The sequence below is a fragment of the Callorhinchus milii genome, unplaced genomic scaffold (assembly GCF_018977255.1).
Source record: "Callorhinchus milii isolate IMCB2004 unplaced genomic scaffold, IMCB_Cmil_1.0 Scaffold50, whole genome shotgun sequence".
Classification (NCBI taxonomy): Eukaryota; Metazoa; Chordata; class Chondrichthyes; order Chimaeriformes; family Callorhinchidae; genus Callorhinchus; species Callorhinchus milii.
Genome location: NW_024704791.1, coordinates 218,553 through 245,317, shown reverse-complemented (window position 1 = coordinate 245,317; position 26,765 = coordinate 218,553). Strand labels below are relative to the sequence as shown.

The following is a 26,765-nucleotide window of genomic DNA, read 5'->3' as shown; positions in this document are numbered from 1 at the left end:
ACTACACTAACCAGGGCTTTTTTTGAGGACAAAATGCGTTGCTTTCCACCCGGATATTGACCAAAACAGACCTAAGAATAACAAACACTTGTGGTGACGGTGTGATCGAGTTACCTAATGAATCCTTTAAAGTAAACTTGCCAAGGTTGCCAGGCGTGGCAGATTGCCTGGCGAGGCAATACTACCCCTTTAAGAGAGGAATGACTTTGACTTGTGAAAATGTCTGCCCGATCTCGTGATTACGCCGGTTGACTTTGCAGTTCAATAAAACCAAGACTCTTAACCTCTTTTAACATGCGGCTGTGGCTACAAACTACAGTGAGTTCTGTATGTCTGTGGGAATGGGGATGCACTTTGCCCTGATGTTAGTAAGTGCACATTCATGGAGATCATTTGGCCTTTTGCCAATCCAATAACCTGACCAGCGCTAACCAATACATTGCCATGTGACAACAGTGGTTCGCAAGGTAACTATCAATGTTATGCCTCTTATTATCTTAGTTATGGAATGTTTAGTAATGTGTCCCCAATGCCATGCACTCCAGGTGAGGTGATCATCACCACATGGGATGCATTTGCAAAGGGTCGCAAATTTCACCCCCGATGTATGTAAAGTGCGATGGGTGGAGAGTACAGATAAGCTAGACAGCAATTACTTGCTAAAATATTCATGTCGTGTTTCAATATGTTGGTGACCGCAAGGAGTGCAGATCTGTTTGCGTTGGGGTAACTGTTGGGAGTTCAACCAGCTAAAACCACATAGCTCGCCATCAACTGCTGTCTGGTAAGCTTTCCCCGCTGCTTGTCCTGTTAGGTATATTTTGGTTAACAACTGTAAACTTTTAAATCGTTCTTCATGAGGCTGTATAACAATCAGGGCTTTGGTTTGCAGGGTTAGCAGGAGCTCAATGGGTTGACTCCCTGCCCCTGTGACTGGGATCAGCTCACAGTCCCAGCCATTGAGTGTGGACATCACTATTACATGCACATCTCCTCTTCTCCAGTTGGAGCACTCGGAGGGCTGGTGAGCAACTGCAGGGCTCAGGGAGGAGGGGAGGAGAAGGGGGTGGATTGAAGCTCTGTGTGTGGAGAGGGAGAGAGTGTGTCCAGAAAAAAACAGCAGGAAAGGCAGAGCAGAGGGGGGGTGACAGACAGCGACCAGGACAGAACAGCAGAGCTGCACCAACTCACACACACAATGGAACAACTGGGCTTGGTAAGTGCTGTCTGTCTGTCTGTCTGTCTCTACTCCTCTCTGTCTCTGTCTCTCACTCCTCTCTGTCTCTGTCTCCTCTCTGTCTCTGTCTCTCACTCCTCTCTGTCTCTCACTCCTCTCTGTCTCTCACTCCTCTCTGTCTCTGTCTCTCACTCCTCTCTGTCTCTGTCTCTCACTCCTCCCTTTGTCTCTGACTCTGTGTCTGTCTCACACTCCTCTCTTTGTCTCACACTCTTCTCTCTCTCTGTCTCATGCTTCTCAGACTCTGGAAACCCCTTTCCAACCGGGTAACCAGCAAACTCTGGAGGTAATTTACAGATTGCCACAACATATAGCAGCTCCTGATCGAAGCATTTTCATTTGGAGGTATATGTGGCAAAAAAATCATGAATATTTCTGTTTAAAACAATGCACACATCGCTTGCTTGAATTTAAAATCAGTTTAAGTGTAGAACAATTAAATAACCTCCTTTCGTGGTGTATTAAAGATAGGAAAGTCCCCCCATCCCACCCCTCCCCACACTATATTTCATCTCATTTTGTCAAGATTGTTGTTGCTTGTAGGTTTAACACCATCTTCAGTGAAATAATGTCATGTCAGGTGAGGGGCTGCTACCAACCTCTTACCTTAAATATCCCAACTCAACATCCCTGCCTTCTGCCTTCACACTCAAAAAAAGGTTTGTTATTGTTCAACCTGTTACAGACAATTCCTATTCAACAGGTGCACAAGTCTGTGTGTGTAGGTTTGGGAGTGTCTGTGAGTGGGGGTTTGAGGGGGTGTCTGTCTGTGTGTGGGGGGGTTGGGGGGGGTGTCTGTGTGTGTGTTTGGGTTGGGGGGCGGGTGTCGGTGTGTGTGTTTGGGTTGGGGGGGGTGTCGGTGTGTGTGTACACCCAACATTATATTTGTTATTTCAATGGATCAATCTGCACTTTGTACAGTCCAGGGCAAAGGAAGATAACAACAGTGAATTATTTCAACACCAGCTAATAGAAAGTTTCATTACTCTTAAGACACCGGCCAACCAGAAGCTAGAGATTGGGAAAGGCCGAGTGTTAGTGTTCACAGAAAGGCAATGGTTGTAATTCTTTTTGAAAAACATTCTGTTTTAGCGGGTTGTCAACAGTGCCGAAGGCAGTGGACACTTTGACGTCTTGGGACGTCCTCCTGACGTGAAAGGTGCTTTAGCAATGTCATCTGTTGTTGTTGTTTGACGGCTGCGTACAATACAGAGACAACTTATTTTATGGGACCTGCTACAGCTGTTAGTGTCCAGATGTTCTGTAACTCTCTCTCTCTCTCCTGTTTTTTTTTCAGGACCTGCCCATTTTCATAGGACTGATAGTGGTTGCTGTCACAGTGCTGATATTCACCTTGAAAGCCTTGGGTGTTGGAAGCTCTAGCCCCAAAGCCCCAGTCACTCTCCTGAGCCCCGACGTAAAATACCCACTGAAGCTCATCGAGAAAGAGGTCATTATTATTATTATTATAAAAATACTTGGTGAAAAAATATCAACCTCTTGCAAAACAGTAGCTATTTTACAAAGCTCAAATATATTAAGAAAAGTAACATTCGTTCATATGTAAAGTGTCAGTGTAAGTGGTCCGGTTGACCCATCGCTAAAAAACATTCAGAAATTACCTCTACAGAATGAGTTGAACCGTAACAACATAATAATAAAAAATAATAATCGTTGCATTTGATATAGCCTCTTATCACGTCTTCAAGACATCTCAAAGCGCTTCACAGGATACACTGTAAAGTGAATTAATAATAATAATCATTTAATTCAAGTGAAACATTCACTAAACCGTAGATGTAGAGCAAACCCTGTGAAGTGCCCTAGAGATGTCTTCTCGATGTATGAAAGACACTCTCACCCCTGCCTTTATTATTATAATTATTTACTGAATCACATCATTCTGAACCAAACTTGTGCTTGTTTTAACAACCTGTTCAAAGTACGGCTGGAAAAGTGCGGTTGAGGAAAAGCGTAACCATTTCTGTCTGATTAAACTCACAGGAAATAAGTCATGATACCAAGAGATTTCGCTTTGCCTTGCCTTCTTCGAGACACATTCTTGGTCTACCTACAGGTAAACATTTGCTGCAATGGGAATATTTTTGGGGGGGTGGGGGGAATCCAGCCATGTTTATTTTAACCCACTGACCCACACTATTGTACAAGCACTGATGACTGGGGAATGTAATCATTTTATTAGCAGGTCTACATTTTATGAATCCAAAACCAACACGTTATAATGGGAAGGGGGAGGGGAGAGGAGTTACCCTGTAAACAGTGTTTGCTGTCCCAATTTAGATTGTTCATTTGCTTTAGAAAAATAAGCCACTGGAGATCTTTCAGGATAAAATAATTTTCACAGAGTCTATTCTGTATTCTAACTCATGCATCATTACTGCTTGTTCCCCCCCGCCTCCCCGCCCAGGTCAACACGTATATCTGTCCACTAAGATTAATGGAAATTTAGTCATTCGAGCCTATACACCCGTGTCCAGCGACGAAGACAGAGGTTTTGTGGAACTTGTTGTGAAGGTAAAATAACGCAAAAATCTACAATAACAAGAATAATCCTTGCATTTGATTTAACTCCTTATCACATCATTGAGACATCTCAAAGTAGTCTGTTTTAGAGGCTGTTTCCTAACTAGTCTGTGGAGATATTTATTGTCCATGAATGTCAGGTTTTAAGACAGCTATAGTTGCCTTTAATAACAATCTAGTGGCTCCTCCTCAAAGATGATCTCTCAGCCTTGCTGAATGCGGGTCCAAGGTCTTGACGCTGATTCCTCTGCAACGCTAGACTTTATGCTGTTGATGCCCCACATTACCAAAACTCTCAACACAATATTGTCTCCTGTTTCCCCCCCCCCCCAGATATACTACAAAAATGTTCACCCCAAATTTCCTGAAGGAGGAAAAATGTCGCAGTATCTGGACAGTCTGAAGATTCAAGATGCCATAGACTTCAGGGGACCAAACGGGCTGCTTGTCTACAAGGGCAAAGGTAACAGTGCAAACCCGCCGAGAGCATCATTTGTTTGGTTTACGTTTATCTGCTCCTCGAGACGTCAATGTGTTTATTGTGACCAACTGTTAAGAATCAGACAGATTTACTACATCGTCATGTACCTCACTCCTCTGCTCAGCTAACTCAGGTCCACTATACACCATCATCCTTCATTCACCAATGCCTCTAACCTCTGGAACTCTCTGCCTCTATCACCCTTTCTCTCTCTCTCTCTCTCTCTCTCTCTCCGTCTCTGTCTTTAAATCCCACCTTGAAACCTATCACTTCAACAATGCCGGGAGTCCCCTCCTCCTTGTTCCTTGCTCAGTGCCCAATCTTTCCAGAGCGAAAGGTGCTGTATCAATGCAAGTTGTTGTTAATTCTGTTGATAGGCTCTGCAGTGCTAACAGGTCATGTGGAGTCCTGTAGCTCAGTGGTTAGAGCACTCGCTTTGCAAGTGAGAGACCTGAGTTCAATTCCAGGCAGAGGGCGAAACCTCGGGCAAGTTTCCTTACTCCACACAGAGCCTAATAATAATCCCTCCAAAACCAAAAACAATAATAAATTGGTCATTTTTAATCTACGACTGTTTGTGGGACATTGCTGTGTGCAATTGGCTGCCGCGTTCGCCCAAAAATATACAGTCAATTCACTTTACAGTGTGTTCTGTGAAGCGCTTTGGGACGTCCTTCCGACGTGAAAAGCGCTATATCAAATGCAAGGATTATTATTATTATTATGTGTGGATGTCTATTTGAGAGCTTTTTAAAGGAGAGCAAGGCGAGCACAAGGAGCTAAAGGTATTAGAGGATGAGGGGGAAGGAACAGGGGAGTAGGATTGGGATGGACAGCTTCTTGAAGGAGTTGACACCAATCTCCTGTGTGGTACATTTAGTTTATCGGGGACATCTTGTACTTTCAGGGATATGACACTGAGTGAATCAAAAGCACACTCTGTAATAACCTTGATTGCGTTTAGCCTTTTCAACTCCTTCGGTTTCTAGCGAAGAAAGATTGCTGGTTTGTGTTTCAATGAGAAACTTTTTTTTAAATGAATGTAACATGATTGTAAGAAATGTTATCTCTCTCCCCCCCCCCCCCCACCCCCACTCTCCAGTTTGAAGCTCGACTGAGAATTTTCAGTGTCAAGTCCTCAGGGACTTTATCGGTTTGAGGGATGCTATATAAATGCAAGTTATTGTTGTTGTTTCCACCAAATAAAGGCTGTGTTTTCCTCCAGGTAACTTTGCTATCAAACCGGACAAAAAGTCTGAGCCGAAAATCAGATTTGCAAGGAATCTGGGAATGATTGCTGGTGGGACCGGTAAGGATGACGTCTTAGCAAATTGAATAAAAAGAGGGATCAGGAAGCACTTCCCCAAATTGTTGTTTAATTTTACTGGAATAATGGAATTTTTATTCACAACCAACCACACAACAATTATCTTCAAAAAGAGCTTGAAGGGATTCACTCACTGTCAAAGTGTAGTGATTGTTTTTTTTTGTAAAAGTGATGTATTTCATGGCCAAATTTTTGTGGCACTGTATGACATTGGGCCAACACACATGAAGACTGCAAAATATACAGTCATTTCGCTTTACAGTGTATTCTGTGAAGCGCTTTGAGACGTGATCGGGCGCTGTATCAAATGTGAGGATTATTATTATTATTATAAACAATTCGAAAGGTTAACGCATCCTCCTCCCCCTGTGATGTAGGTATCACTCCAATGTTGCAGTTGATCCGTCACATTGTCAAGGATCCTGAAGACGACACCAAGTGCTTTCTTCTGTTTGCCAATCAGGTGGGTCCAGAGGCAGCGGGTTACTGGCCTGGGTTTCATGACATTGAGACTCGACTGTGCAAACGCACTGCTTGTCGGCCTCCCCAACTCTTCCCTCCACAGGCTGCCGATCACCCAGAACTCTGGTGTCCTCTCCCGCACCAGGCTCCGCGACCTTATCACCCCCATCCTCACCCAACTCCACTGGCTTCCCATCACACAGAGAATACAGTTCAAGATGGTCCTCACTTTCAAAGCCCTCCACGGTCTTGCTCCCCCTGATCTCTGTGACCTCTTAATCCCCTACCATCCTGTTCACTCCCTCCGCTCAGTGGGCTCCAGTCTACTTCACGTCCCCCGCCTCGCTCGCTCCACTATCGGCGGGCGGGCCTTCTGCATTCTGCCCCCACCCTCTGGAACGCCATCCCACATTCCCTCTGTCTCGCCCCCTGCCTCACCACCTTCAAGAACCACCTCAAGATCCTCCTCTTCAACCATGCTTTCGATCTCCCTGCTTCCCCCCTCCTCCCTCCCCCGCCCTGACCCCCAGCTCGCGTCCATAACTCTGTCTTTCCAGCGCCCTGGGACGTCCTCCCGACGTGAAAGGCGCTTTATAAATGTAATTTTGTTGTTGTTGTTGGGTTTAATGTCTCTTAAGAGATCTCAAACCGGGCCATCCTGTAGCATGTTAAGGTCCCTTTCTCTTCAGAGGCTGCACAGATCAATGTAAACTTGAGCGCTCCGAGACTCTAGTTGCAAGTTGTTGTATTTGTATTGCGTTGTATTAATCGTTCACTTTCTTAGACCGAAAAGGACATTCTCCTCCGAGCAGAGCTGGAAGGTGTCGCTGAGGAATATCCCGATCAGTTCAGGTTTTGGTATACGCTGGACAGACCCACACAAGGTACGGCTCAACATCACCGAGACCCGGGGACATTATAGACTTTCACTCGATATTTGAGATGACTTGATGTGATAAGGAGCTGAAGCAAATGCGAGGGGTTTTATTATTATTATTATTATGATTATTGTTGATTCGCTCTGTCTTTCAGGCTGGAAGTACAGCTCTGGCTTCATTGATGCCGATATGATCACAAAGCACCTACCAGCTCCCGGGGAAGACTCGATGGTTGTCATGTGTGGCCCTCCACCCATGATACAGTTTGCCTGCAGCCCCAGCCTAGACACGCTGGCCTACTCCCAAGACAGCAGATTTGCATATTAACCTATAGTTCTTTTTTTTAATAAAATTACATATCGTATCATTGTCAGCGTGATGTGAATGCAGTCAAATAAACCCCTGCCTGAGGGTTACGTTTTTACAGCCATCGACTTTGCGGTTTCTTCGCTTTACTGCTGTTTGCAGGGACTTTGGCTGCCACGTTCCACTGCCAAACACACAGTCACTACACTTGACATGAAACACCCTGTGAAGCGTTTTGAGCCACACTGCTGGCGTGAAAGGGGCAGCACCAAAATACAACAATTATTATTACCAGCAGCAGACATCATTTCTTTATAATTATAATTATTATAATGCATTTCACAGGATTTTTGGTGTAATAATAATATAAGAATTTGATTTCCTGTCTAAACACGTCATTGAGATTTTGTATCGAAGAGCTTCACAGAATATATTGTAAAGTCAATTGACTGTATTTTGTGGGTGAAACTCGGCGGCCAATTGTGCAGAGCAGCGTCCCACAAACAGTCATGGATTGAGTGACCAATATTTGGGGGTTGGGGGCAGAAAGCGATGCACCAATCGACTTAACAGCCAGGTTCCTACTTACTGATGGATAAACTGAGGTGGGAATGGAACCCAGGTCTAATTGCCTGAGAGGTGAGGACGCTAATCACTCGGTACTAGTCTTTAAATAATTCCAACTCGTGTGTAATTTTGGAACATTATTTACATCCGCATCACAACCCTCTCACACATCACACATACACTTAAGGTGTATATAGGTGTGGGGCAGCGAACAGGAGGCTCTTGTTGGAAGTCTGTTGCCTTAAACAACAGCTGGAAGGTAAATCATTTCTCAGAGGGTCGTTGCTACCTGCAATGAAGGAATCTTTACAAATCCCATTTATTCATTTATTTGTTTTTAAAACGTCCTGATAAAACAGCTCTCCCGCGACAAAACTCATCTCGTGTACAGAACAAGCTGAAGTACGTTTCACTGACATTGGTTTCCTTTTTGAAAAAATGATGGACTTTGCTTGCCTGACCGATGCCCCCACTCCCACCCCGAACCTGTACGTTCACCAAGGTTGTGAGGCCCAGTGGCTGCCGCTAGAGGGAAACAAAGGGTTTTTGATTAATGTGACAGATGGGATCAGCCCCTGTGAGCCAGGCAGGCAACAAACTACATTTATAAAGCGCCTTCACATCGGGAGGCGGAGGCAACGTTCTCGAAAAACGTTCTTGGGTTTGTAGGAATTTCCGATGTGTACAAAACAGCATTCGTTGTTTGCAGGTGGAACTATATTACAGGTATTACCAACACTGGAACTAAACTAAGCCCAAATCAAACAGCCAGGAGCCATTAACAGCAGGAGTCCGCACACGCAATAGATTGGCCTCACCTGCAGCTGAAATTTGTATTACAATTAGCCTCTACCATTCGGGTCTCGACACCCAGGATTTCTCATCTTCTCAGCCTTAAGTCACAAAAATTAAAGTCAATGCAGAATTTTGGAAAGAAATCGCAGATTGCACCTTAATTTAGAAGGTAGTTTTCTTCTGGTTTGTTGTCAATAAATGTACTATTTGATTGGGACATGTATTTTGATAAAGCTTTTAATTCTGGGGACTTAGTTCCTGTTGCAGAAAGATTGAAAGCAGCGTTCAGGAGGAACTTCTTCACCCAGAGCTTCATGTCCCCTGGCCAGATCCCCGCACCCCAACACCACCAGCGCCATGGGATTATTACATGACGGAGAGTTGAGTAAACAGTCTAAGTGTGATCCTTGATTAGAAATTACAATCTGACCCATTATAACCCTTGTAGACTGAAAGAAATACAGAGGCTGTTATTTCGGTTAAAGACCTTGTTCACACCAGAGGCACAAGGGAGCTTTCAGAAACTATCTGGGGAGTAAAACCTGATAACCTTTACCCACATTCGTCAAGTGAAGATATGTCAGAAAATATCACGCCATCGGAGCCCTATAGGAGCAACCATCAAGCATTTAAACCCAACCCACGAAAGAGTAAAAATCCAGACCACCTTTGTGCATTGAAACTTCCCTCCCAAGCTCTGGCGCGGTTTATTGAGTAAACTTCACACAGATGGGCTTCAACTCGTCTGCCTCATTTCCTCTCTGAAGAACCATCTCCAGGATCTTCTCCAGACTGATGAAGATCTTGGTTTTCCTGATGTTGTCCTCTAGTGAGCGGCTGTCGATCACCTCCTGGCCGTCCTCTGTCGCTGTGTGGAAGCTGTTGCTCAGGACCCCGTAGATGTTCTTGGGGTCATCCTGATAGCCGAAGAAGAGAAAGAGTCCGTAACAGTCGCTGCCGATGGAGGAGCAGAACTTGATCATTTTCTCGGGCTTGGTTTCGAGGGTGGACTCGGCCTGGGCTACCTGCATGGTCTCGGTGATGGCCCAGGACTCGTCCTCCTCCGGCTCCTTGCTCTCCAGGTGAACGACCTGAACGACGATCTGCAGCTTGGGATTATTGGAAGATAAATCATGAACAGCCCAAACCCAGTCGGCTCCCAGCAGCACAGCCTGCTCCGAAGTCATCTTGGTGCAGCTGATGACCCCGGGCAGCTTGGCCTGGATGCTGCGGTTAATGTAGGACATCAGAAAAATGTCATTCAATATGGAGCTGTTGATTTTGAGTTTGGACTCGGGGTCGCTGAACCCAATGTACTCTTTGGTTCTCTGTGAGGCAAAGACGAGGCTTTGGCAAAACTGCTGGACAAAGTTTGGTTTCTCCTGTTTCTTCAGGAATTCCCTCAGAATGTTGGCCGTCATTTTTTTTGTTTGATCAGCTTCGTTCCCCACCGAATTCCCTCCGCTTTAAACAACGCTTTCCTGAAACACACAGAGAGAGAGAGAGAGAGAGAGAGAGGGGGAGGGAGGGAGGAAAAAAAACATGAACCCATCAACAACACAAGCCGTCTAGAAAGGAAGATTCTGGGGACAGCTCACAGAGAACGGTGGGAGGTTTAACGTAACACCAAGCACCAGAAGACATTCTCTCCTCTCAACGTTTAATGATCAAAATGAGGCCCAAGTTAAACACAATGGAGAAAACGCTGCTACAGATTCCAGATGGCACAATTGTAATCCAAAAGAATAAACCAAGGTTTCACTCCACTTTGTGCTTCACTGGAGAGTCGGACATCATGGCCGAAAGCACAGTCAAAGGGGAAGGTCTTCAGACACAAAAAAAAAGTGGGAAAAACTCCCTTCTCTTTGCTTTAAAGTTGGACATGTTATTAATGGCCTGCGTTGGTTTTGATCTGAAAATTTGAAAAGTCGATAGGCTGGTTTCACAGCCCCCTCTGTCCTTCTCCTCCTCCCCGCCCCCACCACCCCAAACAAATCCTGATCCACCCTAAATTGCAGGAGACAAGGACAGATCAGACTGGTCTGGTTTAGCCTGTAAATGAACACAATTACCAATATAAAAACAACGCACCTTCTTGAAAACAATGCATCAAATGAACTTTTCACTGAAAATTTTCACTGAAATCTTTCACTGAACAACCTGCGAAGGATTGCATCTTACAATCTTACACACGCGTAGTGCAGTGAGCACCGTAACCTAACCTTAATCACCACAGTAATTTCCATCTTTGGCTCTCCGTTCTAGGAAGGATGTGCCAGTGATGCATCCAACCCTTTAGAGTAACAATTTCCTTTTAAACTTACAGATCGTGGTTTCTTCCGAAACACGTCCTCGGTGGATCTCAGTTGCTTCTCACATCAAATCGCTTCCCAGAACAATACTCATATCCAACCAAGCGAGGATGGGGCGCGTTTAGTCTCTAGCTTTGCATGTTCGCCGGTCCACTCCGCTAAACAAATTCCACCTCACGTGTAGTCCCTCAAATGGTATTTTGCCTTTCAAATGCTAGTGTTACTGTTGTGGCCTAGGTGGGGCCATTGCTTTACGAGTGCAAATAAAGATGCAAAATGATCGCAAACCGAATTTGTCAGGCAGGTTTAAAATACACACACACAGAGCGATCGGAGCCTGTAATAAAGCCGCAAGGCAAAGGGAGGCTGGACATTTACACTAATGGGACCACCCACCCTTCCTTCCTCAAGGGGCAAGCTTTGCTAGGTCTCATCTGGCTTATCTGATTCAGGCCTGTGAGTCAGTGGTAGTCTCAGATCACAAGATCGCAAGATGAGTTTGGATGAAAAAGGTCCTTCGGCCCATCCATGAAGACCACTCACCCGACTCTCTTCCCATCACAGCATCAAGAAAGTCAACACCACCTTCCCACCCTCTCTCTCTCCCTCCCTCCCTCCCTCCTTCCCACTGTCCGATCAGGGCAAGGCTCTGATGTTTTAACACTGAAGAAAAAACACACAGTGCAGCTAGTTTAATGTTGGTGGCAGACACAATTTAAAAAAAGCCTAAGAACAAGAAATCAATACCGAAAAATGTTTCTATGGTGACGCATCTCAGAAAGAATGTGGGTCTTTATGGCATCTTTAGTTTAAACAGAATTCGCTTTGGGTAAAACCATAGGAATCCATTTATAAAAATCTCCAAGAAATAATAATTGTTTCCAACCTTGAGGTCACTTAGACATTTTTCTGCTTTGGAACGGAAATTACCAGCAATAGAATGACATTAGATTTTGTACACAACATATTAAAAACAAACTCTTAATCAATTACTGAGCTCCACGATCACAGATGGACAAGAAAACAACAGCTTTTTTTTGTATGGATTAATGTGCAATCAGTACGAAAGAGTCATTGAAAGGTTTACTCTTTAAATAAATGTTAATAAGAATAAAAATAATCCTCGCATCAAACATAGCTGTCTCATCACGTCGTCGGAACATCTCAGAGCGCTTCACAGGATTTCCGACTGTGAAATGAAGTGACTGTGTGTTTGCAGGATTTCCCTTGGAGCCTATCTTCACTTTGCAAAGCTCCTGCATTGTTACTGCATTTGTTGGAGAAGCCAGAGAGCAGAGGTGCAAGCAATGAGTCCTGGACAAATGGGTTAATGCCACATGTTGCCTTCAGTCGTAGACAGTGATTTGAGCCAATAATCCTTCAATAGGTCATCTCGAGTCAACCGGCTCTGAAAGCAAGAGCAATGGGCACATGTAATAACAATGAACATCTGCTTAGCAATGCACCAGCTCTGGGGCATGCCTCCCCAGTCACCCCTCACACAGTAACATTTAGTGTAAGCCAAGTGATGACGTGCTGCTATGTTGGTGGGTTCAGTGTCTTTTAAAAAGCTTGCATTCAACATCTTTAAGCATCTGCAGAATTTATTTGCAAAATTATTTCCTAATGGGGACAACAAATATTGCCAACACACACATACACACACAGAACATTTTCTAATTCTTAGCATTCTCGTATTAACTTTGTGCTTCAGTGTTAAAAGGATTAATTGAACAGTGTCCACGTGAACTGAGTCATGTGAGGATCCAATAATAATGACCAAATGCCAGATTTACTTACCATTTCCCACTGAAGGCCAGAATATTTTCCAGTGAAATAACAATAATCTTTGCATTTCATATAGTGCTTTATCACATCTTCTAGATGTTCAGGTGTGAACAGAAAGCCCTGTACTCACAGTTAGATTGTTGATACTCTCTGACAAAGCTCCAATCTGCTGCACTGCCCTCTCCGAATCCTCCATCTGTAAAAAGACAAGCATCGGCCTCGTCAAACCTCACACGCCTGCAGCACAGATCCCAAACCAAAAGCAGCCGCTGCCTTGCGTACCCCTGAGCTATCTCTCAGTCCTGCTCAATGTCACATCTCCCCAGAAGCAGCCGCTCAGCCAAGCAAATTGCTCTCAGCAGACTTATTTGTTCCTATCACCAATTCTTGCCGGGCTTTACCACAGCACGGATTTATTGCACCAAAAATATTTAGTTGCACGAGAACTCTTGAATAAGCGTTACAAAGTGTGATCCTGTAACATTCAGACTATTTGCACTGTAATTCAGAAACATCTCCAGGTTGGAAAAAAAAGTTTCTCACAAGACAAATTTACATTTTTATCAAGCCTTTCACTTCGGGAGGACATCCCAAGGTGATTGAATGGTTATTTTATTAACTTTATTTCCTGCTCGATATGTGGCTCCAAACTTCAGTTGATAAGGCACTGATCGAGTTATATCCAGTTCACAAACCCTGCTCTGTTCGGAGCAGGGAATATTTCCTGATCTGATCTCCGGGAGGTTGTCAGCCAACTCTTTAGGAATGTGAGGTCACTTGTTCCAATTGAGAAGGAAGTGAGCTGCAATCTGCCAAGTGGACAGCGATTCAGAATGCTCAAAACTAAACCGTGTGAAAGGACTAAAAATACTGCAAGAATCATTTGCGTGCGTGGTGGGGGGAATAAGAGTTGGGTTCAAACAATATAACTTTCTAACTCAGTGACTGTGTTTCGTGGGCAATAACCGCTTTGATAACCAAAATTTTGTACTATGTATGAAATGCTAAATTATCCATTAGGGAATTAGTTAATAAGCGCTTCGAGGCATCTCAACAATGTGATAAAAGCGCAATATCAAATGCAAGGGTTATATTATGAATCGTATTAAAAGCTGCTTTACAATTCAAAACACTGCCTGGAATCTATTACCTACGCCTACATTTTATTATTTTATTCTTTCAGTAGTGTGTGGGTGTGTGTAACCCAAATACTAGACCAAAGTTGAGAGTTACTATATTTTAGTTGACTTCAAAACCTTACATTTGATATAGTGCATTATCACATCGTCAAGACATCTCAAAGAGTTTCACAGGATATACTGTAAAGTGCAGTGACTGTATTTTGTGTATTTTATATAATTTGAAAATAATTGACAATTATATATACAAAACATTTTCTGGCCAATTTACCAATCCCAAACTCTTAAGGAAAATCACACGTTTTTTTATTCAGTGAAAACTTTTTTATTCATAATTTTTGTAAAAACAACTTAAGACAGATCTTACCTGTTCCTTATTAAAAAGTTTTTTTTTAACTGAAGTGTAAATAATATTTCAATTCTCCCCCCACTCCCACGAAGGTACCAGTTATGTACATTTTGCTAAAAAATAATGACGTCAGTTTCTTTTTTTAAAAAAAACGAAGAGCAACGATTGGGGCTACTTGACACTTAGCGTAACTTACTTTAAGAACACACCACTCAATGGACTTGCGTTGCTCTTCATGTGCAATTGTTAGATGGTGGGTGAGTGGGGGGCGGGAGGCGAGGGGGGGGAGGAAGAGAAGTACCAGCACAAAGACTGGCATTAATCTTTGGAATTCAATGTCACAGGTAACGGCACAATGGGAACCGGTTTCAGAGAGAGACTTCTCCTATTCGGGTTCCGTGCCTCAAAACTGAATCAGGATTCAGTTCAAGTAGGTTTCAAAGAAATGGAAAGGTGTACAGAGTCTCTGTTTCAAAAGAAATATATACGAACAGTACAAAGCAGAGAAGAAGCAAATTCTGTAAGCTTTCCATTGACGCACTGAACTAGCCCTTTAACAACAATCGCAGTTTGGACTGAAGTTTTTGTAGATGACTTTGTCTGTTTCCCCTTTTTTTTAAAAAAACGCAGAAAATATCACCTCTGCTTCACAGAAATAAAACCTTACTGTAGGTCAGTTAAGAATCACCAATAATAAACAGAATGAACAGAAAGTAATAAAAAAACAAAACGGCACATGGATTATGAATTATAGTTCAAGATTAATAGTGGAATACAGAGGGTACAAGATGTATAAATATGTAGCACCCAATTATGAACTGGTGGCTAATTCTACCATATTGGAAACTTACATTTCTCTTTCAATAAAATAGCTATGTGTTATTTCTCCGTCGACACATAGCATGTCCCAATTTCACATCACTGTATTTAGTGTCATTTTTCAAAAGCGTGCGTCATCTCAAATACAGAATTATAAATATAAAACATACCGTGCAAATATTAAAACATTTTTCTTTCTTTCTGTACAGACCTCAATTTGACTCCTCATTTATATTCTGAAAACCATCATTGTTATACTGGGTCCAAAAATATAGATCTATATATATTTCTGTTGATTTTGTACAAAGAGAAGACTCAGCAACGATTAACATTTAGAGTGAAATGGAAATGGGTTGGAAAAGGAGAGGGTTACATCTGCACCACAATAAAACTTTGCATTGCTCTTTACATCTCGACAAAGTATCGACAGTTGAAATGGCAGGGTTTTTAGTTGACCTCAAGGTGATGGAAAAGTTCAATGCAGGTTTGGTATTTAATACGGGTTATGTTTTGTGAAAGTATTATGATGTCCTCTTGCGGTCTTCCAGAATGCCATTAGTACGTTAGTACGTCCTTAATGAACACAGCTGTCCCATGCTTCAGAATGCCATGTGAATGTAGAGTTATTTACAAGCCTGATCTCCTAGGGCTTGTGTGGATGAAGGTGATCAGCTTTTATTGCCCACCTGCTCCAGCTTGTTCAGCTCTCTGTCCACTACAGCCTTTTTGCCTCTGTACCCCGCGTAGCTCTTCTGAGAACCGTTCGATGTCACGTGAATCGTGTCCAAGGGACAAATATAATCCGTGCACTCATCCAGCTTCTTTTTTCTTAGATTTCCGAAATGTGAAAACCCAAGTTTCTTTGGCTAGAAATGATGATTGAAAAGAAACACAAAAGATGAATATTATTCATAAATGATAGTTATATTTGATATAGCGCCTTTCATGTCGGGAGGACGTCTCAAAGCGCTAAGCGGGATCTACTGTAAAGTGTAGTGGGGGTTTTTTGTAGACGAACGTGGAAGCCAATTTGTGGCAGGCAATGTACCATCAACAGCCATGAGGTGAATGAGGGAAGATTGTTGGTCAGGACTCCAGGAAACACTCCCTTCTCTTTTCAAGTTGTACCTAGGGATCTTAAGCATCCATCTTTAGATATGACAGAAAAGTCTACTTGCAACAGTGAAGGTGCCTCTTCTGTCCAACTACTGTACCAATACACCGCGTGTGTTTCCTGTACCTACCCTGACTTTGGCTGTGGTGTTCAGTGGTGTGTAACTGCTCGACTCCAGTATCTCCCTCTTTTCATGCTGAGCTTCTGGTCCAATTAACAGGTTAAAGTGAGTGGTGAGGTGGCGACGCAACAAGGTTTTCTGAGGGGGGATATTCAGGAGCAGAGCCAAGGTTTCGGAATTAAAGCGAGGCTCTAATACCTATAGCAGAAAAAGAGCAGAAAAAATAGTTAATAATAAATGAGTCTTTGCATTTGTTAATATCTTCCTGAACAGGCAGGCGGAACCAAGGTTTTACATCTCATTCAAAGGATGGTACCTCCAACAAAGCAGCGTTCTCTCTCCCCCCACTGTCCACCTAGACTGCGAGTTCAAAGTGTTAACTTAGGGCTTCAAGCCACAACCTTCTATATAATAATAATAATAATAATAATAATAATAATCCTTGCATTTGATATAGCGCTTTTCACGTCGGAGGACGTCCCAAGCGCTTCACAGAACACACTGTAAAGTGAATTGACTGTATATTTGTGGGCGAACGCGGCAGCCAATTGCGCACAGCAATGTCCCACAAACAGTCGTAGATTAAAATGACCAATTATTATTTTTTTTTGGAGGATTATTATTACTCTGTGTGGAGTAAGGAAACTGCCAAGGTTTCGCCCTCTGCCTGGAATTGAACTCAGGTCTCTCACTTGCAAAGCGAGTGCTCTAACCACTGAGCTACAGGACTCCACCTCTGACTCAGAGGTGAGTGTGCGACCAACAGAGACAAGCTGACACCTGGCTAAGTGGCTAAGGTGGACTTCATTCACATTAGTGAATGACTTTAAGTGAAACATCGTGAATAATGATGACTTATGTAGCTGCAGAAATATTCTAAACCTTTGAGATCTCCTTGAACAAGACATATTTATTCTATTTGAATTCTATTTAGTGTTGGATCCCCAACCACTACTGTGCGATGTTCCTATCCCATCCGTACTTACAGCAAGTCCTCCATGTACCCCACTCCCCCGAAGGTTAGGGGCGTACTCAGCTAGATCCACTGACCGTAGCCACTCCATTACCCGGTGGTTTGACCACTGGGCCACATCGGAAGGGGAGACTTTGCTCTGATTGGAAAGAAAACAAGCTCATCATGACTTTAGTCGTCTCATTGTAATTCATCTCAACATAAGAAGGTGAATTTAATATACCCTGTAACTTTCTAACAACTTCATAATAAATATATGTGCAAATACATATTAATATGATTTTGTTTACTCTGTTCCCCCCACACCACCATTCTGTACATCTCAAAGATTTCAAGCCACCCTTGTTTCGTGCACCATCATCAACCGTCCATCCAAACTCCCAGACACCTTCTAAATGTAAAGCTAATTAATCTGGTTCAAGGCCCATCCAACAGGTATAAACAGAGAATCTTCACCTCGTCAGCAGGCCTGCGCCTCAGACAGTTGGGGTTGAACTTGTTGACGTGCAGTACGTGGATGGCACACTTGATGCTCAGGTGATGGAGCTGACTGGTGACTTTCAAAAACAAGAGGTCGTTCTGAAAAGACAGTGGTAATGGATTAGAAGCTCGCTCATGTTGCTCAGACGTTAGTAACCAGAGGCCACGGAATTGAGCTTGAATATGCTAATCTGAATGGAGTTTGATCTCCCCTTATATTTGCTGGCACCTGTTCCTCTCTCTTTCTCTCCCCGGGCCCTCCACAAACATGGGTGTGGGTCTGTGTAATTATTATCTGAATTTCAGTCCATCATTGCTGGGTACTTAGAATCATAGAATCATAGAATGATAGAATCATACAGCACAAAAAAAGGCCTTTCGGCCCATCGAGTCTGTGCCGGCTCTTTGAATAGAGCAATTAATGTCAGTCCCACTTCCCAGCCCTTTCTCCATAACCCTGCAGACCCGTCCTCCTCTTGTATCCAAAGATATTAGCTTTATTACCCACATCCTCTGATGTATGTAACATGTAGATTTAGCAGAATCAAAACAGCTACCTGTAACTCTCATTGGATACCAGCACATCAAGTGGGACATCATTACTCAACACAGCACTCGCAGTACATCAAGTCTGCACCATCACGTACAACAGCGAATACCAGATCCTGAGCAAATTCCTGGATTTCTTGCTCCAATTTAGAGTTGAGTTGAGTCGAGCAGAGTGTTAAAAATTTCAAACAACAAAAATGTTTCACAAAATAATGTTCGCCGGCCAGATGCCTTACCACAGTTAGATACTGGAGCATCCGTCCATCCACTCGGGCTTCATTGAACTGGTCCTTGTATTGAGGTAAGCCAATGTCATCCAGCCAGCCTGCACAGCACAACACAACAACACACAAGGCAATAAGGAAGGAAGACTTTGAAGGGACCAGATCCTCCAAGCAATGCTACAGCTTTTTGTTTTGCACTGATCCATTCATCCTCTGATCACGCAATTTGAGAGAGGGACTAGAGGGACAGGTAAACTGGACCAACTCTCTATAATAAGCCTCGCATTTGATACAGTGCCCTTCACATTGGGAGGACGTCTCAAGGCGCTTCACAGAATATACTATCAGCGCTTTGGGACATCCTCCCAATGTAAAAGGCACTCTATAAATGTAATTTTGTTGTTGTTGTACTGTAAAGTGTAGTGACTGTGTAGTTTGGAGTGCTTCACAAGGGTGAGGTCGGATGCTGAACACGAAATGTGGTGACAACAGGATAGTTGAACAGATTTTTTCATATAGGTGGGATTTAAAGACTGATGAAGAGACCGGGGGGTTAAGGTTCCAGAGATTAGAATGTGGAAGCTCGGCTGCCAACGGTGGCATTCAAGGGCCAGGGATACACACAGCCGGCCTGAGTTGGCCAATCAAAGGGGGTGAGCAGCAGAGTGGTGTAGGAGAAGGTGGCAGAGATAAAGAGGTGGCGGGCGTGGAGGGATTTATGGGCGGACCTTGCATTCGATCCGTTGGGAGACAGGATACAGGAATTAATTCACATTGCTCTCCTCTACATCTCAGAATATCATGGATTCAGTTGCGATGTGACAGTACAGACGGCCCTTTGTGCCGGTTCAGTCAGATACAACACTTCAGTTTGAGCTCAGACTCAGTACAAGGCAGCATTTATCATCAGTTCACAGTACGTACGCGTTACCCAGATGTGGTCCAGCTTTCCTGGGTTCTCGTCCTGTTTGGTACCAATTGTCTTCTGGACCAGCTGGATCTTCTTCCTATGTAGTGAGTGTTTGATTCCCAACTCCTGCCATGACAAGGAAACCCAGTCACACAGCGCTCAGTCTCACACACTGTAACAGCGCACTTAACAACTGCCAACAAACCCAAGCTAGAAATGCTAGCATTGGATTGATCGCCAAAGCTTTGTGTAGGGGGAGTGGGATTGATTTGTGACACTGAGTTTGACCTTTGGCACATTTGGAAATTCGGCAATGGCTTCCTTTTCTACTCTCGCTTATTACTCAATTCTTGGGCTAATTTTACTGGCTGACCCAAACCTTCATTAAGCAGCAGCGGAGGGAATACAAGATGAGGAAGGAAAATAAAGTGGGTAGAAATAGAGATCTGTGGAGCTTCTCACAGGTGGGGGGAGAAATCGCCCCCTGTAAAATTGCCCGAAAAGCCAACAAAATTTATGTTAATAAACATCATGAATGTCACGTCTAGCATTTGATGAGCACGTCACACTTATATAGCTTCAAGCTGTACGGCATGTCGGAGCGCTCAGTCTAACGCCACCCTTCTGTCCTGCCGCGAGCGAGAGAGGACGTGGTGACCTTGTACCTTCTCCAGTTCCTGAGGCGTTGCCGATAACAGGGTCTGTCCAGAGGTGACCCACTGCCTGGCCAGGGCGGCATACTGGCCAAGCCCACAGTCCTGTAGCCAACTGCACACCTGCTCAGTGGTCCACTGGGCAAAGGGCACTTTAGGGTCACTGAAAGGCAAATAGAATTGGACGTTCTTTAGCTGTCGGCACCAACACAATAATCTCTTTTGTGTATTTAATATCAGGACTTGCTGCTTTTTGCTTGAAATGATTAAACCATTATTGCTATTATGATGATTATTATTATTAACTAGTTTTCTTATTGTTGTTATTAATTGTTCTCACCCTTTGTAACCCGAGGTGTCTGTAGATCGTGCCAGGCAGGGCCCAGCGGTGGCTCGAAGCCCACCTCTCCTGAACTCTGTGGGTCCCTCTTCCTCCTCAGCAAGTGTAGACGAATGAGTTCTCCTGATTCTGGGGTGAAAGTTGGGTAAAAAGAAATTAAGTTTATCTTGCACCAAAGACCACCACAGGAATACTTAGCAGGAGAAGACAAATCTACAGCTACGATGCACAAACACATCAATTTATGATGCTGGTTTGGGTACGGAAGAGATCTTGGGTCACAGTAATCCAACACGTTTGTGTCCCTCAAAGACTTCTACACCCATTCGGTTCACTGCTCTGTTAATACTTAATTTCTCAATGAACTTCATCCACAGATCAGTCTTGGGAAGAGATGAAACTCCTCACTCCCTACTCGTCCGACTGTTAAAGAAAACAAAATGCGGTTATCTTATGCAGTTCAAAGTAACTCACTTTCCCAGGAACTTCTTCAGACCTTTAGTATTCTTCCTGTTTTCTGGTAAAGCTGCCGGGAAATGATCTGTCTCGGTCGTCGTGGACATTGGTGACAGTTCAGGTGAACTAAACGTGGAGTCAACACTGCGCTCAGTCTCTCCTAAAGATTAACAGATTGAATGAATGAAATAGAGACCTTTAGCTCCCAGGTACTGTAAGCAGGAGAACAGTAGATAGATATACTGAGTACAGAAATATATATATATGTTTTTATATAGAAACAGCTCAGCTGTTAAGATCATTCGTGACCAGCTCATTCCTGGCTCTTCACTTCCATGCTTTATTGGATAAATTGAATTGATTTCTCAGATAATCAGCTCGTGCTTTAGTTTTACTTCATCATTTTCCAAAGCAGCAGCTTCATTTGATACCCACAAACCGTTGACCCATTTAATCCAAAAAGATTTCTCTTCCTTCACTTATTGATGTGATTTTGCTTTCAACACGTGGTCCAAATAAATAATAATCCTTTTATTTTATAGTGTGTGTTTCACGTCGTGAGGACATCTCAAGGCAATTCACAGGATTTACTGTCAGGTGAAGTGACTGTGTACTTTGTAGGCAAACGATGCAGCCCATCTATGCACAGCAATGCCTCACAAGGGAATGAATGACCAATTTTAGGTGGTAGATTGTTGGCTTGGACAATGGGAGAAACATCCTTGTCTTTTCCAATAGCGTCATGGAATTTTTTCACCCTAATCAGGCACAGACCGGACCCGATTTTTACGTCTCATCCGACAATACAGCGCTCACCCCCATCCAACCCCTCTCTAGCACTGCATGGGAACATCAGCCAAGTGAGCTCAGTCAGTAGTCTCGACGTGGGGCTTGAACCCACAATCGTCTGAGCCCACCGAACCAAGGCTGAGGAGACCCGCACACTCCCTCCAGCAAGGATTAAGGGTTTACGTAGTACTATACCTAAAGCTGGAGCGCTGGCACTCCGGATGCGATCTTCAGCCATTCCGAAAAGCAGTAAAGCCCGTGTGAAGAGGCAAAGGAGGAAGAATTCCAGCAGGAAGATAGAATTAAAGATGGCAAAACAAACGTAAGCAGCACAACCCATGCACTAACCCAGCAAGGTGAAGCCAACGATAATCACAAGGGAAAGTTCGGAATTCAAGTAGAGTAAAAGCCGAGAGAGGGTTAGTCGGGTGCCAAGGACGTCCGCCTAACTTGCTGGCTGTGCTAACCATGTGCAATTACGTGTGTAAAGAGGAAATTACAGGTTTGAATCTCGGTCTGCACTAAGCAGCAACCCTGAACAAATCAGTAAGTTGGGTGAGTGAGAGCTTTTTGATCTAATATTCTGTTGACAGACCAATTTGTACAATGATTTACACAGAACATTCTGATTTTCTCTAAACCCTAAAACTTAACATGCAACTTGAGATTCAGATCCCTTGACCTGGGGCAACAGCCCAAGTCCGACAAATATTCATTTGTCATATTTTAATGCATTTTCAATGGCAAATTATCTCCAACGACCAATAGAATCATCAGCTTGGAGTGGACAGCATTAGAGAGAGACGCAGTGCTCATACTCAAACTACTTCCCCTGGATAGAGAAAAACGTTAAGACAAAAGTACAATTTAGTGCCGTAATACTTTTACATTTTCGTGTTACGAAAGGACTTTGGATCAAAAAACAGCATCGAACGATCAACATGAGATTAAAGGTAAAGCCGGCTGGGTACATACTGAGGTTAGGAATGCTGTTGTCCCAGTCCTCGGTCACAGCTGTCATTGTATTCTGCACAGGAGATGCCAAGTGTCTCTGCAGACTGTGTTCAGCATCTCTGTGGTGGTTAGACTGTGAGAGCTTTCCTGGTAAGGTTTGGTACTTGTTGTTGTCCAGGTAAGCTTTGCTCTGATGAGAGAGGGGGAGGGAGGAAGTGGAAAGTAGGGCAAGAAAATTAGTATTAAAGGCTGACTAAACGTTTGTACAAAAAAAACTGAAGCCGCTACGATTATGCTGACGTGCAGCAGTGATGGTGGCAGGAACCCAACAGATTGGAAGTTGACTTTTATATTTAATATAACAATTATGGCACCGGTTGGAGGTTTAAACTCAGGCTGGTCTGCCTTCTCCCTGTGTTTTGGATATTTTGGTGGGTGAATGTCAGTGTCCAACGCACAACTGTGATTCCCCCCCAACTCTCAGAGCACTGGCTCTCTAAACCCATTTGCTTTTCTTATGGCTTTCCTTGGTGCATCCTCAAATAATGTTCTGGGTTTACTTTGTCAATCCCATTCAAAGTTACATACACCTCAATAAGGGCCCCTCACAGACATCTCTTCTCAAAGCTGAAGAGCCCCCACGCTTACAAAGACATTTTTATTCAGAACGTACAATGTTCAGACTCGGATACTACAGGAAGAGTGTGGAGTTGGTTAGAGGTTAAAACAAGTGAAAGTTAATACCTCTGTCTGTATGGGTTCTTTTGATTCCCAGGCTGAATCCTGTTGAATTGCGGGAATGGATAAGAGAACGTACAACCAGCACAGATCAGCAGGGGGAGATGGAGGGCGGAAATTAATATTGACATGATGTTAGTACACAAAACTATCCACACAACAGAGCAATAAGACAATGCAAATGACATCAATTATTGCAAAACATTCTAAGATTGAGGTTAAAGACAACACTTAGTGGGGTTGGGTGGTGATGGTGGGGGTTTCAGATATTTACAGCGCAGACGTATGCCATTCGGGTCATGGCGTCTGCTCTAGGCCGGTCAATTTGATTGGAGGTTTGAACAAAAATGTCACCTGGTTCTCCTTCAGGGCAATGTGGAACTAACTTTCCAATGTCATCAACTATCCAGTAAGTCTAACCTTTTCAACCCTCTCACTTGTTAATTCCTCCAGACTGGATGACATTTGTCTCTGCTGTAACCTGTAAAATTAAGAGCAGATAGTGTAAGACACACAACAACCAACTCTCTTAAATCATTAGCTAATAATGTTTTTGTTACCTAAAAGATGCTGTGGAATAATAAAGCAAAATATTGACCTTGGTTACTTTATTTACAGATTTACTTTTCCCTCCACTCACCAGTGTCTGTTTGAAGGTTTGTCTCCATATGGAGAAAGGTTCTTTTCAGGATCAAGTTGGACGTTTCTAAAATTTAGAAAAAAAGACACAGAAATTGAATCTAGCATTGAGGAGACGGGTCAACCACTCTGCCCCCACCCTCTGGAACTCCATCCCGCAGTCCCTCTGCCTCATCCCCTCTCTTGCCTGCTTTAAGACCCATTTCAAGATCCTCCTCTTCAACTGTGCCTTTGATCACCTTCCATCTCCCCTCGCCCTCCACCCTCTCCGATCCTGAGCTGCAGCTCGGGTCTGAAACACTGATTGTACAGTGCCTGGGGACGTCCTCCTGACGTGAAGGCACTATACAAATGTAAGCTTGTTTTTGTTGAATCCAAGAGGTTGGAACTATTACTTAGTAGTGATGTGTGCAAGAGACTGCCAGGATGGTGGAAGGCAAACCCGGATGGACCTTGGTCTTCTTTCGTCTAACAAATTCTCATGTTCTTATGTTCAATCACACGGTCCTACTGTGTACAGTCAGGATAACAGTTTAAGCAATTAGTTTGTATCAAAGGATCAAACGGCAATTGATCTACTACCCAAACCTACAGAGAAGCAGTCAGAGACTAATTGTTTTTCCATACATTTGCCTCTTGTTTATTAGATTAACTGTGACAACATTAGTGACCGGCTGCTCTTTATTAGCATTAAGGAACAGCCCGATGGTGCACTGTTTGTGTGAGTTGCTTTTGATGAGTTCACTGCAGGCTCATTTATTCAGAACCCCAAATGGACAATTTCATTTGCAGATCTTACCTCGTTTCAAATTCGACCGGTGACGTCAGTCTGTCTACAGATGGTGAGGGAATGGGAGGCGAGATCTGTATCAGGAATGGAAGAGATTGTTGCAGAACATTTGCGAAAACTCTGGAAGTATATTTGTGATCACTAACTATTTCAAAGCCGTTTCAGGCATCCATACCTCTGATCTCGCTGCTTCCGAGTGTGTAGTATTGGTGGGCGATCGAACCATTGAGCACATACTCAGCTCCTCTTCACTGCTTCCTAATGGTCTTCTATCAGAAGGGCCTGAAAGAAGGTTTTAAGATGTTAACGGATCCTTTAAAAACCAACTGTCGAGCAGAGACACAAACTGCTAATCAATGCTAGTCAGATATTAAAATAAATTCTATAAATTCACATCTTCTAGTTTAGATTTTTCCAACTCAATCCACTGTCAAATCGTATTTGGTAAAAATCAAATACTGAAATACCTTTTACAGCCGATTGATGACAGAAAGATTATGGGGGTCGGGGTGGGGGAAAGATTATGGGGGTCGGATGTCCTCCCGATATGAAAAGTGCTTTTATCAATGTAAATTTGCATTATATAGATTAGTGATAGATTGTGACCTTGTCCCAAATGCCCACTATTTACACTATAATCCCTTTAATGATTTCTTCAAAATTCATTTTGGTTTTGCATGTTTACCAGCCACTTACCTTGAGCCATTAGCACCATCTGCTTCATCATTTTGTACTGGTTCAGCAATCGACTCAACTCCTCTATCCGTCGGTCCTGCCATAGAATAAAATCAGCTTTAACATAAAAACATTCCCGGGGAATTTCTTAATGAACGAGAGCAACAGTTATTGTATTTACTAAAATATCCCTTCAGTATCGCATTCTGTGCAAGAGAATTTACTTAGGTTTCTGTTACAGGGGAACCCGGTTATACTGTGCTGGTCGGTGAATAGTCAGTGGCATCCGGTTTATGCTTCTGTATTCACTGCAGGTCGGAAGCCAAAATGGTTGACCTCCGGGGTAATAGGCTGCCGTGAAGTGACTTCAAGAAGTCACGTCAGCAGTGATCTGATGACCTGGAAGTTGGCCATTTTGCCTTCTCACACCTTAGCCTGCGTTTTGAAACGCACGGAGTCAAAACACCAATTTCAGGATTTCTCTTGGTTAAGTAAAAGTTCGGGTTCCACACCCCAATTTTGCTGTAAATAAATAATGGGGTTCTGTTGTACAACCCAATGTATAATGATACTATCTTAAAGGTTAGTTGGATTTGATCCGCAATAACAAATATTTAACCCAAGATCTCATAATACATATTAACTGCTGCCTTTGCTTGTTGGTGCTTTGAGCTGCACAAGTTAATACATATTCACCATTGACTTTCAGAGTCAATCCCCTGGTGTACGCGGGGTAAGGACAAACCTATTCCTGCTCACCTTTTCTTCGTTTGCAGCTAGCAAGGAATCCAATCCGACCTTTAATCTTTGAACCTCTTGATCTGGAAAATAAACATTAAGTTTGGCATCACTCGGCCAAAAGACACTATTTTAATGGAATTATAAATTTAAAAGGTTGCATTTGTGAAAACAGCCGGATGTGCTGAGTTCAAGAAGAAATGGTAAAAAGTGTCTCAAAGCACTTCACAAGATTTTTACTGTGAAGTGTGAGACTGTGCATTAGTAGGTGATCACAACAGCCAATTTGTGCAGAATAGCGACCCACGAACAGACAGTAAGGAAATGAATGACCAATTTTTATCTGTGAAATCATTGGTAACCACACTGGGAAAAACTTCCTGCTCCCTTTTTCCGAAAGGTACCATGGGATCCTTAACATCCACCTAAACAGGTAGACGGGACCTTGGGTTTGATATCCCGTCTGAAAGAGAGGATCTCTAATAATGCAGCACTTTTCCAGCCCAGATTGTGAGTACAAAGCCCTAATGTTGAACCCACAACCTTCTGACTCAGAGGCGAGAGTGCTCCCGACTGAGCCTGGCTGATTTGCAAGAACCTGCTATTTTGCTCACTTCA

At 43.4% G+C, this 26,765-nt stretch overlaps 3 protein-coding genes across 7 annotated transcripts in view; 1 reads left to right on the top strand and 2 right to left on the bottom strand.

Moving 5' to 3' along the window:
- The first annotated feature begins 897 nt into the window (after positions 1-897).
- On the top strand, positions 898-7,359 carry LOC103175058 (NADH-cytochrome b5 reductase 2). The gene is made up of 9 exons (XM_007887806.2): positions 898-1,216; positions 2,535-2,687; positions 3,242-3,314; positions 3,666-3,772; positions 4,115-4,244; positions 5,488-5,571; positions 5,967-6,052; positions 6,836-6,935; positions 7,084-7,359. The coding sequence occupies exons 1-9, from the start codon at positions 1,199-1,201 to the stop codon at positions 7,254-7,256; spliced, it is 924 nt and encodes a 307-aa protein (XP_007885997.1). The 5' UTR covers positions 898-1,198; the 3' UTR covers positions 7,257-7,359.
- Positions 7,360-8,090: 731 nt separating this feature from the next.
- Positions 8,091-10,018, bottom strand: rep15 (RAB15 effector protein). Its single transcript, XM_007887805.2, has one exon. The coding sequence runs from the start codon at positions 10,016-10,018 to the stop codon at positions 9,305-9,307; it is 714 nt and encodes a 237-aa protein (XP_007885996.1). The 3' UTR covers positions 8,091-9,304.
- Positions 9,988-26,765, bottom strand: part of LOC103175056 (liprin-beta-2) — a 65,149-nt gene continuing 48,371 nt past the window's right edge. For 3 of the 5 annotated variants that reach the window (XM_007887799.2, XM_007887798.2, XM_007887804.2), the window contains 19 exons: positions 26,169-26,230; positions 25,431-25,506; positions 24,910-25,016; positions 24,744-24,808; positions 23,946-24,011; positions 23,726-23,786; positions 23,312-23,350; positions 22,589-22,757; positions 20,843-20,984; positions 20,369-20,497; positions 20,041-20,191; positions 19,390-19,501; positions 18,478-18,566; positions 17,669-17,791; positions 17,226-17,351; positions 16,249-16,437; positions 15,691-15,870; positions 12,828-12,893; positions 11,538-12,317 (listed from right to left, as the gene is read on the bottom strand). In XM_007887799.2, the coding sequence (XP_007885990.2) occupies positions 12,237-12,317; positions 12,828-12,893; positions 15,691-15,870; positions 16,249-16,437; positions 17,226-17,351; positions 17,669-17,791; positions 18,478-18,566; positions 19,390-19,501; positions 20,041-20,191; positions 20,369-20,497; positions 20,843-20,984; positions 22,589-22,757; positions 23,312-23,350; positions 23,726-23,786; positions 23,946-24,011; positions 24,744-24,808; positions 24,910-25,016; positions 25,431-25,506; positions 26,169-26,230 (2,033 nt within the window). In that variant the 3' untranslated portion in view covers positions 11,538-12,236. Of the gene's footprint in view, positions 10,079-11,537; positions 12,318-12,827; positions 12,894-15,690; positions 15,871-16,248; positions 16,438-17,225; positions 17,352-17,668; positions 17,792-18,477; positions 18,567-19,389; positions 19,502-20,040; positions 20,192-20,368; positions 20,498-20,842; positions 20,985-22,588; positions 22,758-23,311; positions 23,351-23,725; positions 23,787-23,945; positions 24,012-24,743; positions 24,809-24,909; positions 25,017-25,430; positions 25,507-26,168; positions 26,231-26,765 lie in introns of those variants that run through there. The other 2 variants (XM_007887802.2, XM_007887800.2) reach the window with 2 other exon arrangements.